Genomic DNA, 14,883 nt, shown 5'->3' on the forward strand with positions numbered 1-14,883 from the left:
GATATTCCACATTAACTCCAAAATGATTCCAGGATGCATCGTTTGGTCATTGACAACGTAAAGCCACAAGATGCTGGCGATTACACTTTCATCCCAGACGGATATGCGCTTTCTATATCCGCTAAACTCAACTTCCTGGGTGAGACTAAACCCTAAAATCATTTCACTGTACAAACCACAGATATTTGTTTTGGCATGTTCATAATCAAACTGTTGTTTTTCATGCAGAAATCAAGATTGACTACGTACCTAGACAAGGTAAGTTTCACACAGATTTTGTCTTAAGTACGGAGCTTTGTGTGTTGAGTAAACCTCATCGACACGGCTCATGAATATTAATTAGGTGACGTGAGACCGGTTTGCTCTCTAACTCTGTTTTTTCGTGATCTTTTTAAGAACCTCCCAAGATCCATCTGGATGTAGGTGGTAGCAAGGTTGCTCAGAACACCATCATTGTCGTTGCTGGAAACAAGCTGCGTCTGGATGTGGAAATCACAGGAGAGCCAGCACCAACCGTCTCCTGGAAGAAGCAAGACAAGGTACTTATACACCTGTGTGACGTGGACCTTAAAAATGTAATGTTACTTTATGAAACAATTAACTAATTCTCCGCCTACCAAGCCCCTAAGGTGACATTGGAGTAAAAAAAATCTATAGTTTAGTTTCATGTGGTCACGTGAAACTTTTTTTTAAAGTTTAGTTTCGCGTGCTCGCATGAAACTATCGCGTGCTCGCGTGAAACTATCGCGCGCGCATGTGAAACTTTCGCTTTTCACGTGAGCACGCGAAACTAAACTTTAAAAAAAATTCTGCACATGAAGGTTTCGTGTGAGCACATGAAAGTTTCACGTGAGCACATGAAACTAAACTTTATTAAATTTTTGCTCTATGTCCTTAGGGGTTCCGTACCCGCCAGGCTTGTTTTTTTTTTTTTTTTTTGAAATGTTGCCCGCGAGCACTTTCACAAAATGCCCTCCAGGAAAATGTTCTTCTAAAAATATATAAATATACAAATATATAAACAAACAAACAAAATGGGGAAAAAACTATATATTTTTTCTCTGCTTTTAAACTCTTAAATATGGGTATTTTTCTTTAAAAATACAAATTTTTAAGCAAAAAGCTGAAATCATTGCATTTTTGTATAGAAATTTTGTTAGAGATCAGATTCAGAACGATTATAAAAAACATACACATAGTTTAAAATTAGTAAATAACATTTTGGCTTATTTTTTTCATAAATTGTGTAAGTGTGCCATTTAGTGGATAATCACGGTATTACAGATTAACATAAAAATTCATCTGGAACACATTTTTGTTTTCTTTTAATTGACGAGATAACTCATCAATGTTGGGGAAAGAGTTAAGAAACGGTAATTGTTTATAAAGAAGTCAGAGATATGGACATGTGCCGCTTATAAACAAGTGTTCTGGGTTTTTAGAGAATAAAAAATAAAAATATGTAAAAATAAGAGACACAAGATAAAATCACAATAAAAACAAAGATACATGAGAATTTAAATTAACAATTAAAGGAAAAAAATTTGATTTTAATAAAAACTGTTTTAAAAAGAATAAAACAGGACTAAAAGTTTAAACTATATAGAATAAGAATATATTTGATGGTCGGGAGCGGGAGCGCTTCATCCATCTTTGTTTTTTAGCAGAGAGAAAGGCCTTTTTTTTTTTATGTTTTACTGGTCGCATGTCTCCATGATACAAATTCGCAGGTCAAAGTTCACCAGACTTAAATTTTGGTGCACAGCAAAATCTTTCCATGAGCTTGTGTTTCCAGTCTGATGCATTTGCATGCCTATGAAAGGAGGTCAATGGAGCAAAACGTTTAGTGTGACCGCCCCTTTACCTTGACCTGATGTCCAGACTTCGGCGCCACATCGACTCACAAACGTCAAGCTTCTTAAACCTCTTGTATATTTTGCTTCACAGCCATTAACAGAAGTAGAGGGCCGTGTGCGTGTGGAGAACAAGAAAGACTCGAGCAGCTTCATCATTGAGGGAGCTGAACGAGATGATGAGGGAAACTACTCCATCACAGTCACCAACCCTGCAGGAGAAGACAAGGCCAACCTTTACATTAAAATCATAGGTGTGTCACCTTTATCTCTGTTAAAAATCCTCAATACCCTGAATGCTTTTGTGCCCCTGTGACCGTCCACTAAGCTAAACTACCTGGATACTGCAATCTTTGTTTCGGCAACCTTTAAGATCGTCTCACCTAAATGTGGTTACAGATGATATATCTTCATGATGTTTCTCCTGTGTTGCAGATGTTCCTGATCCACCCGAGCATGTGAAGTGTACCGGAGTTGGAGAAGATTGTGCCACTATTATATGGGAGCCTCCAAAGTATGATGGAGGAGCACCTTTAAAAGGTAAGAGAGTACAAAATCCCACCAGACACACACCTGTAAATATATCTGAATTAAAATCGAAACAATCTGGTTTTGTTTCTCAGGATATCTGATGGAGAGGAAGAAGAAGGGCTCATCTAGATGGACGAAGCTTAATTTTGAAGTTTTTGAAGAGACGACATATGAAGCCAAGCGTATGATTGAGGGCGTCCTGTATGAGATGAGAGTTTTTGCCGTCAATGGAGTCGGCATTTCGGCTCCCAGTGTTCATTCCAAACCGTTTATGCCAATCGGTGAGGAGGGGTAAACCTGTTCTCCTGTTACATATTTGTGTTGTCTCCTGCTTTCTCTTCTGAGTTCGCCTCCTGTCTTCTTTTCTAGCGCCCACCAGCGAACCCACCAAACTGACGGTGGATGATGTGACAGACACGACGTGCACACTGAAGTGGTTGGCTCCTGAGAGGATTGGAGCTGGAGGCCTGGATGGATACATGATAGAGTTCTGTAAGGAGGGTGGTGAGTCCTCTTCAAAACTCTTATACACAAACACATAGTGGTTTTTACACCAATTCCTATTTCACCACTTGATTGAAGTTTCTGTACGACAGTCAAAGTAATCAGTGAATTTAAGTTATAAGAAAATGTTTAAAGCATCAAAGTATTCGTGATGAAAAAGAGTAATGTGTGTTTATTCCGTAAATAACAATATTCAAGTAATCATTTATATTACTTAAAATGATTAAATTAATTCTTTTATTGACACCACGTTTTATTATTTTGCAAAAATACTGAACGTTGGCTTTTTTAAACATTAATTTCAATATTTCAGATTGACTCAAGATTAACTTATTTGCCGCCAGCCATTTTTTAAAAAGACGCCAGCATCTTTTATGATTTTCACAAAAGTTTCACAAAATGCCTTCCAGGAAAATTTTCTTGTAAATATATATATACATACAAATATATCCAATGAAAGAACAGACCCTCTGCTTTCAAACATGCTGAAATAATTGCATTTTTGTGAAGGAATTTTGTTAGAGATCAGATTCAGAATGATTATCAAAACATACACAAAGTTTAAAATTAGTAAATAACATTTTGGCTTCATTTTTTTTGTAAATTGGGTAAGTGCGCCATCAAACGTTAAAGATATCAAGGTTATATTGCCTTTACATTTATGTAGGTTGATTTAAATTGGAAACTTTAACTAATTACTGGTTTTACAGACTGGGTCACATACTGTATATCTTAAAAATTATATTTAAATGCTTTCAATACTGATTATTTATGCAATTGTTCTAAAATTTGTTCAATTCGAGTATCGGATAAACTTTCAACCCAACAACCGTAACATTACTGCAATATATTGGTGCAAATACACAGCAGTATTTACATACATTAAAACATTAATGTATGAACAAATGAAACACAATATGAACCAGTTTACAGAAATGAATTAAACTGCAACGTTTTTGCCATCGAAGCTTTCAAAAAACAAATATCATAAAAACTTTATTAAGGGCCAACCCGGAAGTTAATGGGACACTGGTTTCTTCACAAAAGGGATTTAGACTTTTGGATTGTCATTCTGCGTTTAACAAAAGTTTATGACATATACACATTTTGTCCAACAAGATAATCTTCACAGATGAACACAACTTTTATGAACTTTGGAGTCTAAATGCATTTACTAGATATTTAAAGCCAACCATATGCTGCGTTCACACCAAACGCGAAACATTGTGTTTCTCGCTCTAGATTATTCGTGGGATTCAATGTCATGCAAATTTTTTGCTTTAGTTGAATGTTTTTATATGTTTGAGACAAATAGTGTGTGTTTTCACGGCAATCACGCCAGCCAATTCGTGTCATTCGCATCTATTTGCGTCTTTGCAACACTACTCCACGATCTCTCGATTTTAACATCATCACCACCAAGCTTCTGACAGCTCTTTCAAACTTTATTAAACACATTTAAAAACATGTTCCCTGAAAAGGAAATCCTCTGTGGTTGAATCTTTGTTGGGAATTGTGCCCATGTTGCATTGTTTTTGAGATCTTCATGCATGTCCCCAAAACTGTCTGTAGTCCAATAAGGCAACTTTTTAAGACATTTAAAATCTTTAAAAAGTCACGAGTGAGGATATTTCTGGTTTGTTTTATGTCGTGGAATAAAACGTGAAAATATTTTAGGCTTAACCTAAGTTAACCTAAGATTTTATTTAAGTATAATTTAAAAAAACCAGATGGAACCAGAAGTGCAAATAAGTTAACTCGCTTCGGGTTTTGCCTACGAAATACATCAGCCCTATCGCTCTCTAAGGGAAAGACACGAGAGGAAGCTTATATTAATGATTTAAATCACATGCTGAAACTGTTTTTCTTCTGTCAGAAACGGAGTGGCACCCTGCAAACACCGACCCAGTCGAGCGTCAGAGTTTTATGGTGAGAAACTTGCCCACCGGTGAGAAGGTGAATTTCCGTGTGGTGGCTGTAAACATCGCAGGCCGCAGTTCACCTGCGCTGCTCAGTCAGCCGGTCACCGTCAGAGAGATTATGGGTAAAAAGAAATTCAAGAAAGTGCATCTCTATCAGATCTCTGTTCCCGATCAGTAACGTTTTCCTTTCCGTTCAGAACATCCCAAAATTCGTCTTCCTCGTGAGCTCAGAACCAAGTACATCAGAAAAGTTGGTGAGAAACTCAACCTTCTCATCCCCTTCCAGGTGAGTGTGGTTTTTTTCAGTCTGGTTGCTGATTGGTTGATAACTGTGGTACCGTATTACTCAAATAACCCATATGTGTGTTAAAGAATGTTGTTTAAAACCCTTTGTGTGCATGTGCAGGGAAAACCTCGACCTCTTGTGCAGTGGTTTAAGGATGGACAGCCCGTGGATGAAAAGAAAGTGGGTGTCAGGAATACAAACGTCGACACCATCCTTTTCATCCGCTCTGCTGAGAGAGAACATTCAGGAAAATACACGCTTGTCGTAAAAATCGAGAATATGGAGGACACGGCCAACATCGATATACGCGTCGTAGGTGAGAACATAGATTACCTTTAACATTATGGGGTCTATGGGATTGACTGTCTCTAGTGGCCAGTAGATGAATTGCAGTTTCCGTGTTGGAAAATTAATTTGATGAACTAAATTTAATATATTAATATATATTTTTTAGTTGCTATGATGATCACCATTCTGTGTGCAAAACATCCTGAACTTCATGACTCCTGAACTCTCTTTACAGATAAACCTGGAGCTCCAACCAAGGTGAATGTGACCGAAGTCTGGGGTTTCAATGCGGCTTTGGAATGGACAGCACCCAGAGATGACGGCAACACTGAGATCACTGGATATACAATTCAGAAAGCTGACAAAAAAACTATGGTGAGAGATAAGATTTCCACTTAGCCAAACTAACCTTCATTAAGGGATTTGTTGACATAAATAAAATTCTGTCATTCAGTTTTAGTTTTAATCTGAATCGACTGTAATTCTTGCACTTTGAAGGAGTGGTTTACCGTCTATGAACACAATCGACGCACTCACTGTACCGTCTCTGACCTCATCATTGGAAACGAGTACATGTTTCGTGTCTACAGCGAGAATCTTGTTGGTCTCAGTGAAGATCCCTGCTTGAGCAAGAACACAGCCGTCATTTCTAAAACCGGTCAGTGCCATAAACTGCAGAAATGTTTATCTTTAAATCATACATGATCCCGTGTTTCTTTGTATCTTTATGGTTATTGTAGATTGGACATTTTACATTTCTATTAAATGTCAGGACTACAATATATAAGGATTTTTTTAAATATTGCAATGGTTTGCAAAAACTATATTTCAATTCTTCAAATCGTTACAGTATGTAAAGTCAGAGTTTAAGGTTGACGGATGTAGTGAAGACACTGAGAGGGATGATTTCTTTTCCAAGAAAAAAATAAGAAACTTAATTTGATAATATGTGGTACAATTAAGGCTCTCACAATGATTAAATAATCGTCTCATCGCGATTGTTCGATTGATTTCAGATCACCGCAATGATTGCACATGTCTCTAAAAAACACAAGGGGGAGCTGCAGCGCCTGTATAAATGAGACATTATCTAATGGCGCTCCTTGAATGACAGTGTAACGCGATGCATTGCAAATTCGATACAATGGATAAACAATGTTTAAAGAAATGCTGCAAAACTTTAATAAGAAGTATGAGCTGCCATGTTAAACATACATTTCTAAAACAGCAATTCCAAATTTAGGAAATTGAAGGATGCTATTTTTAAGGATCTGTAAGGTTTTTTTTTTTTTGCAGCCATTATAGACATGTGGTCCAGTGCTAATATGACCCTAGTATGATGTTATTTCATAAAAAAAAAATACTTTTAGTTGGAGCCAATAGTGTAGTGGACAGTGCTCCGACATATGGTGCAAACGCACATCCGGCGACCCGAGTTCGAATCCTGGCTTGAGGTCCTTAGGGGATCCCATACCCCTATCTTCACCCTGTACTTTTCTGTCACCTCTCCATTACTCACTATCAATAAAGGCAAAAAAATACTTTTAAATACATGTATTTACTTTCAGGTAAACCTTGAAAAAGATTTAATTTTATAATTACAACGTGTGGAATTATTTCATGAACAAAAAATATATGAGAATTAAATGTCAAAGCAATAAAACAGTCAATTAATCATTGCAATTTATCAGACAATTAACCGTCAGCCAAATTTCATAATCGTGACAGCCTTAGGTACAATAACCCCTTATTTAGCAAGCTGTTTTATATTGCATTTTTCTTAAATACCGTGCAACCCTGTTTAAGACACAATATGTAAGATTTTTGACATTAGAAATATTACGTCATCCATGAACAGGATTTATTAATTAATTTTAAATGAAAAAAATTTAGTTTTAGCCCTAGATTTAGCATTAATTTCTCAACGTTTCTCACCATCAGATATGGCACATAAAGCTCCTCCTTACAAAGAAATGGATATGAACTGTGCTCCGAAATTCACGGCTCCTCTGGTTGACAGATCTGTGACTATGGGTTACAGTACAGCCATCAGCTGCGCAGTCAGAGGTTACCCGAAGGTAAGAGACCCAAGATATCAACGACTGAATGCACTTATTATGTATTGCATGGGTGAGGTTTTCTCATTTCTAAATGTATCATCATGGAACCCCATTTACATTTGTTTCTCGATTTATCAGTTTGTCTGTAATATAAAACTTCAACAACTAATTTGACTGAAATGCCACAAATGTGAAATGAATGAATAAGCAGTAAACTTCACTGTTCAAAGTAATTGCATAATATAACATCACCTATTTGTCTGTCCATCCAGCCCAAGATTATCTGGATGAAGAATAAGATGATCATAGGCGATGATCCAAAGTTCCTGATGCAGAATAATCAGGGAGTTGTGACTCTAAACATCCGCAAGCCCAGCACCTTTGACAGTGGAAAATACACCTGCAAGGCCGTCAATGAACTGGGAGAAGATGCGGTGGAATGTAAACTGGAAATCAGAGGTAATGTGAATAAGCGGAGTACTGCATTAAAACACTAGATGGCGAACCGCATACAGGAACGCCTCCGTGTTTCTTTAATAAAACTGCTGCATCATGTTTTCTAGCAAACCTCATGATCAAGAAACTCTTTATAATGTTATGTTTTTAGACATCATATGACCCACAGATATTATAAATAAGCAGGAGGGCATTGCAATCCAACATCTTCAGGGGAATGAGCTTTGAAGTGCATTAGTTATGTGTGATACTGACTACACACTGAGTTTTACAAACATGTATCCGTTTACTTCATTAAGAAATAATGACATTAAGAAGGTCACGCCTAATCTCTTTTGAGTAATGCAGATATCATCACCTTCTTTATTTCTCATTGAGAATCAATGGGGCTTTAAAAATAGAAAATACAACTCTTATTATTGTTGATATTATGCACATGTCTGCATATATTTAATGTAGACCAAGAAAGCATTAATCCAAAACATGTTTTGCATATAGCTTCAATATGGGAATGTGTGCCAGGTCAAATGTTAGTCATTATTTCTCACTGAACATTGTAGCACAAGTTATTTATGCCTTTGTGCTTAGTATATTTTAAAACACTACACATGCAAATGATATGCAAATGTAGTATGACAAGCAATTTATTTATTTATAAATAGATGTAGTCCATGTTTTATTGCTCTCTTTGAACAACGGTGTATTCTGACTATGGTGTAAAAATGCAGCACAAAGTTTTGCTGCAACTTCAAACAAACAACTCGGTTTTGCAAATCAATCCAACATACTATTTTAAGTTTTGAAAAAGTTAGAAAAAACTTGAAATGCTGCAATTTTTCAACTTAATTTAAGGGAAAGTAACATAAAAATATACTGTATGTTGATTTGACAAAAATGGTGGATTTTTTTACAGTGTAGGGTTGTTTGTTTTCAATCAGATTTACAAGAAGTATTGTAAAGTTCATAAGTTGCGGGTTAGGGTTAGGTTAGTAGGGTTAGTAGATTTCAAGGTGCCATAGAATAAAAACAAAATGTATCTAGGCATAGATGAATAATAAGAGTTTTGTACATGGTAATGACATATCATGAGCCTCAAAAACGATTGTTTCCTCCTCCTTATGTAAACCTCATGCATGCAAAAGATCGATGGAAAACAAACCAATCTCAACATTACACCAACCCTAACCCTATTATTCAAAAATAGACTATTTCATTTTAAATCGGTCTCTGGATCATTTTTGCACTTAATAAAGTTTCATACCTTCTATTAAGATATCAAAGAACAATTAAAAAAGAATTTCAGTGCATTCTTTGGCACCTTTAAAATGATAAATATAATGTCATAATTTGCAGAAACTTAAAAAAGTATATACTTAAATTGGTAACACCAAAATCTTTTTTTAACTTTTATGTTTAAGTGAAAAATTTAAGTAGAAAAAAAACTTTTTTTTAGGTGTTATCAATGTAAGTATTTTTTTTTTAATTTTCACTTTTTACAGTGTGGGATTCCAGAATTTCCCGGGTGAAATAATTGCACTAAAATACACTTAATACACAAAAAAAAATCATCTTTGGTACCTTTTAAGATAAACTTAAAGTGTGCAGCATTTATTCAAGTATTACTGATATTTAGCATAATATTTTAAAGTGCACTGAATTAGGACCTATACTTGTAATTATTTTTGCACATTTGTTATGTTTTAGTTAGCGCAAAAATAATGTACTACAAAAGTATATTTTTAGTATATTCAAGTATACCTCATTTGTACGAGGGGTGGCCTAATTTACCAGAATTTCTAATAAATGGTAATTTAAGGTAGTTATACTGTATCATGGCACTGCAATAATACCATATTACTCCAACGCAATCTCAAGGCATGTCGTGGTTTAGTCACAAAATAATTCATTAATTTATTCATGTTCATCGATGTGATTTTCCTCTTTTTTTCATTGAGCACGAATGTCTTTTTCGTGTCACCCAGCACAAATTTCTATAAATAGTTTTTCATGTCTGTAGCACAACTTTCTTTTTCATGTTATTTTATGTATTTGTTTCTCAAGTTTTTTTTTTACCATTGTCGCTTGTGGTTGGGGTTAGAACAACTTTTTGTTACATTTCAGACATCCTAACTCAAACCCAGTGGCGTCTTTTGACAAGACGCATGATGCCCATGAACAACATGATGCAATGAACACATATTTTGCCATGATGAGCAACACACATGACACTCTTTACACATATTTTTAATTTGCGCCGCCTCAGAAGAGAAGTCACCGGCCTCCAACCCCAAGAGAAAATAGTTTCAAAATTAGAAGAAAAACATGTAGAAACCAATACATAAAATGACATTTCTTAACCCAAATCTAACCCCAAGTGACAATGATTTAAAAATATCATAAAATGACACAAAAAAGAAAAACTATTTATAGAAATTCGTGCTCATTGACACGAAAAAAAGTGGAAAATCGTTTCCATGAACATGAATAAATAAATCAAATATTTCATGACTATACCAAGAAATGCCTTGAGGTAGGGTTGTATTATTTATTACAGTATTACCATGATACTCTGAGTTTCTTCATCTGACAAGATGCATGAAAAAATACAAGCTAATCTGTTAGTGTAACTACATTGGTCACAATATTGAAAAGGCAGAGAATATCAGATCTATTTTGATCATTTCTTTCTTTTCTCTCTCTCTCTCTGTTAACCTCAGCTACACCCCATGAGAAGAAGGAATAATATAAATGGAAAGCGCTTCAACAACAGTGATGAAATGAAGGGGAAATGACATCTATTGAAAATAATAAACTTGTGTTTTAAAATCAGTGGTGTTTGCCAGACTCCCTGTATGAATGAAATAACATCTATTAATTTGAATGCTGGCTCATGTGTGCTTAACGTTTACTCCGGTTCTGTAGCGTTTGAAGGATTTGAATAAACACTTGCTTGACTGCATTTAGCCCAATGAGAAGTATTTTGATCAAAACTATAGCAACCGCTGACGTCGTGCAACGTACATGTATGCATGCATGAGACGCTTGTTTTTAGTATCAGATGATAAACATAAAACCTTTTCATTTAGAAGGAACACATTGTTAGAAATGTTTGATTCGTTTTGGGTAAAGTGTGATCGATTACCCAGAGCTAAAGACACCAACTCTCATGGTCATCATGTGTATAATATAAACTCTTATATTCTGGCATCTGAAGCTGTTTTGAATCATTTGGTTTTTCTATTTGTATACAAATGATGTGTTAGTCCAATTGTGTAGTAATGCAAAATGACCGATCATTTTACATATTTAACTCTGCATGTGTTGCATTATCAAAACACACTGCATTTTCTTACCAAAAGCACAGAAAAGCCATCTTGCAAATATCGCTTGCAGTCAAATATCAAAACCACTTGGAATAATAAACAAAACAATGTCTTTTCAGTTTGACTCGGACAATTTACTGTATTAATTTGCATAAATCGTTGTATGCAGTTGTGTTTAGCCACTGCTGAGGCGATGCTGTAAGACCCATCACCATAGTTTCTAGAGGTTTCCATGGTAACTGAGTGACTATATATCTGCTGAGATGGAGGGGGGAACGGCAGAGGAGAGGGGAGAGCAGAAAGGTGAGGTTTGCAAAGCAAAGGGGAGGGGAGCGCCAATGAGAGGAGCGGAGAGGAGAGTCAGACTGCAAGGAAAGGAGAAAAAACATTGGCATGTCTTCAGAGACAATAAATACATGCATGTTAGAGAGAGAGAGAAAGAGGGGGTGGCTATTTTCAGCCTGTGGTTGTCATGGAAACAGAGGCCTCTACTGATGCAGACGTCCAATGTTCACAGATGTTCAGCACTTGAATCTGATTAAAAACAACTAGCAATAGCCTGAATAACCATCCAATAAAAACTATTACATAGTGGTGTAAACATGGCAACATCAGCACCTCTCCAAACCGAATAAAAATCATTTTTACAACAAGAAATACAATTAGCCCATGTGCATGAAAGATAACACGTCAGCATTATGCACTCGACGTAAGCGGCATCCCAGTGCACGCCTTCAGATATCAGTGTTGGCCAGATCATAGTCATCCGGTCATAAACCAACTCAAAGATTCAATGCTATTTTGATGGCATCCTCAAAACCATCTAAAGGTGTCGCTTGACAGGCACTGAGAGACAATATAAAACCACAGAAACGTATAGAGTCCTTCATCTGACTGATTTTAAAACATACATACTGATGTGATAATCATCGCTCAATCACTCGATCACCAGCAACCCCCACCCGTTTTGAAGGACAGAGGGTTTCCCACATTTCACAGTTGCTATGGTAACGCTGCAGCGGGAGCAGGCGGTCTATGCAGGAAGTATGTGGAGTAAACTGTAGGTGATGCTACAGGAAAACTGGGATTAACCCCTAGAAACAAACCTTTCAGGGTTTGTTTTGTTAAAGCACTTCCAGTTTTCTGGGGTGACCAATCATGAATGCGATTATTAGGAGTCTTCAAGGAATCAGAAGTAGTACAATACGCAATTTATAATCCTGTGAACACACTGTCTGTGAAAATCCAGATAAAGTCATTTGTGTTTTACTATTTTACATAAATTCATCCTGCGTAATGTAAAAAATATATATTTTTTTAATCTTGATATATATTGATATATAATCTGTATTATTGCCTGAGTAAGGTCATGTCACACTTCAGGATCTTTATCACTTTTATCATAATCTCATCATCATTAGATTATGAGACTTTAGTCTGGATTTTAAAGACAGGATCACTGATATACATGGTTGTTGATATACATTTAAATAAAAACAAACATTTATACTCATATAAATAAGGATATGACAATATTTGGTGAGATACAACTTTTGAAAATCTGAAATCTGAGGGTGCAAAAAAATCTAAATATTGAGAAAGTCCTAAGCAACACATATTAATAATGATAAAAAAATGATTACCTTATGAAATTTATTTAACTTCATTGAACTTGATCTTAACTTAATATCCTAATGATTTTTGGCATAAAAAAATTATTTTGACCAATACAATATATTATTGGCTATTGCTACAAATATACCCTTGCTGCTTATGATTGGTTTTGTGGTCCAGGGTTAAATTTATGGACATTTTTATTATTAGCCTTTATGTAACCATTGATGGTTATAGACATCGGTTTCATCGGACCCACGCGTGTTGTCGTGGTTACGCGTCTGGGTGGAACTTAACTTCCGGTCTCTGTTTGTTTAACAGTCTGGCTGGTCTCTAAACTGAGCTCTGGAACAAATACCTCACAAAAATAACAAATATTTTGGTTTCCGGTGGAGAGGAGATGGCGATCATTGATTACCGCTATTTGATGGGAGGTTTGGCAGCCGATCTGTAGTTAATATTTATGTACCTTAAAGTACACATTTTAACACAGTAACTCAAATAGATCAGTGTAGTTTTTGTAAATATAAATAAACTACTCTAAAAGGATTATGGATATTTTGCAAAGTTTACCGGAATTAACGCTTGTCTCACGAAAGCCATTTGTATATATTGTTACTGCTGTAACCATCTAAAGTAAACAAACCATAGGTGTCATTTACACTGGGGACGCTGGGGACATGTCCCCACCACTTTTTGAAATAGCTGATTTTGTCCCCACCACTTTTTGAAAGCATTTGGTTAAAATTTTCTGAAAAATCAAACAATACCTGTGCGACTTATACTGCAAAAATGACTTTCTTACTTAGTATTTTTGTCTTGTTTTCAGTAAAAATATCTAAAATCTAAAAATATTCTTAAATCAAGATGCTTTTTCTTGATGAGCAAAATGACCTAAGAAATTAAGTATAGTTTTTAGACAAAAAATATATACAATTTAAGTGAATTTGTGCTTAAAACAAGCAAAAATATCTGCCAATGAGGTGAGAAAAAAATCTAAAAATAAGATTTCTTTTTTCTTAAACACTTAATTTAAGCAAAATTTTCTCACCCCATTGGCAGATATGTTTGCTTGTTTTAAGCACAAATTCACTTAAATTGTATATATTTTGTCTAGAAACTAGACTTATTTTCTTAAGTCATTTTGCTCATGAAGAAAATACGTCTTGATTTAAGAATTTTTAGATATTTCTACTGAAAACAAGACAAAATACTAAGTAAGAAAGTCAGATTTTCAAGAAATAATTTCTTAGTAAAATATCTAAAAATTCTTAAATTAAGATGCTTTTTCTTGATGTGCAAAAATCTAGTTTTTAGACCAAAAATATCAAATTTAAGTGATTTTGTGCATTAAACAAGCAAAAAATCTGCCAATTTCCGAATTTAGTGCTTAAGAAAAATTCTCAAATGTTTGTGCTAACCCCTTTGGCTGATTTTTTTGCTTGTTTTATGCACAAAATCACTTAAATTTGGTATTTTTCGTCTAAAAACTAGACTTATTTTCTTGTTTTTCAAGAAAAAGCATCTTAATTTAAGAATTTTTAGATATTTTTACTGAAAACAAGGCAAAAATACAAAGAAATGTTTTTCTTTATGCTGAGTATTTTTGTGTTGTTGACCGGCCTACACTATGCCCATTTTTGATGCGCCATTATTCAATATTTTTCCCGTCATGCTGTAATGTTTTTCATCTGATTTTTTGTCCCCACCACTTTTCAACACAAACTGACGCCCCTGAAACAAACACATAACATACGGCAACAAATATATTTTTTGATATATATTTTAAAATATGCAATCATGTCCAAAAAATGTATTTGCTGAAATCTATATTGTAATATGTTACATAAAACAATTTCACTGATATATATTTTGGACATTTTTGTATATTTAAATACATTTTTTAAATAAATAAATTTTAAAGCATTAAAAATATATATTTAGTGCTACAAATATATTTCAGTCGAAGGAAATATACACTGTAAAAAAAATCTGCAGAAATTACAGTATTACTGGGTATTACTGGCAACTAGCTGCCAGTAACTT

General features: G+C 35.0%; 1 protein-coding gene across 1 annotated transcript in view; it reads left to right on the forward strand.

Annotated features, from left to right (window-relative positions):
- The window catches only part of mybpc2b (myosin binding protein Cb), a 29,759-nt gene extending 19,030 nt beyond the window's left edge, over window positions 1–10,729 (forward strand). Inside the window, exons 15-29 of the mRNA XM_065258826.1 lie at window positions 33–139; window positions 229–258; window positions 397–539; window positions 1,948–2,107; window positions 2,289–2,393; window positions 2,477–2,665; window positions 2,754–2,888; window positions 4,765–4,932; window positions 5,008–5,096; window positions 5,217–5,412; window positions 5,620–5,759; window positions 5,883–6,042; window positions 7,326–7,462; window positions 7,717–7,903; window positions 10,618–10,729. Coding sequence (XP_065114898.1) covers window positions 33–139; window positions 229–258; window positions 397–539; window positions 1,948–2,107; window positions 2,289–2,393; window positions 2,477–2,665; window positions 2,754–2,888; window positions 4,765–4,932; window positions 5,008–5,096; window positions 5,217–5,412; window positions 5,620–5,759; window positions 5,883–6,042; window positions 7,326–7,462; window positions 7,717–7,903; window positions 10,618–10,643 — 1,972 coding nt within the window. The 3' untranslated portion in view covers window positions 10,644–10,729. The remainder of the gene's footprint in view (window positions 1–32; window positions 140–228; window positions 259–396; window positions 540–1,947; window positions 2,108–2,288; window positions 2,394–2,476; window positions 2,666–2,753; window positions 2,889–4,764; window positions 4,933–5,007; window positions 5,097–5,216; window positions 5,413–5,619; window positions 5,760–5,882; window positions 6,043–7,325; window positions 7,463–7,716; window positions 7,904–10,617) is intronic.
- Window positions 10,730–14,883: the final 4,154 nt, after the last annotated feature.

This window comes from Paramisgurnus dabryanus, chromosome 22 (genome assembly GCF_030506205.2).
Source record: "Paramisgurnus dabryanus chromosome 22, PD_genome_1.1, whole genome shotgun sequence".
Classification (NCBI taxonomy): Eukaryota; Metazoa; Chordata; class Actinopteri; order Cypriniformes; family Cobitidae; genus Paramisgurnus; species Paramisgurnus dabryanus.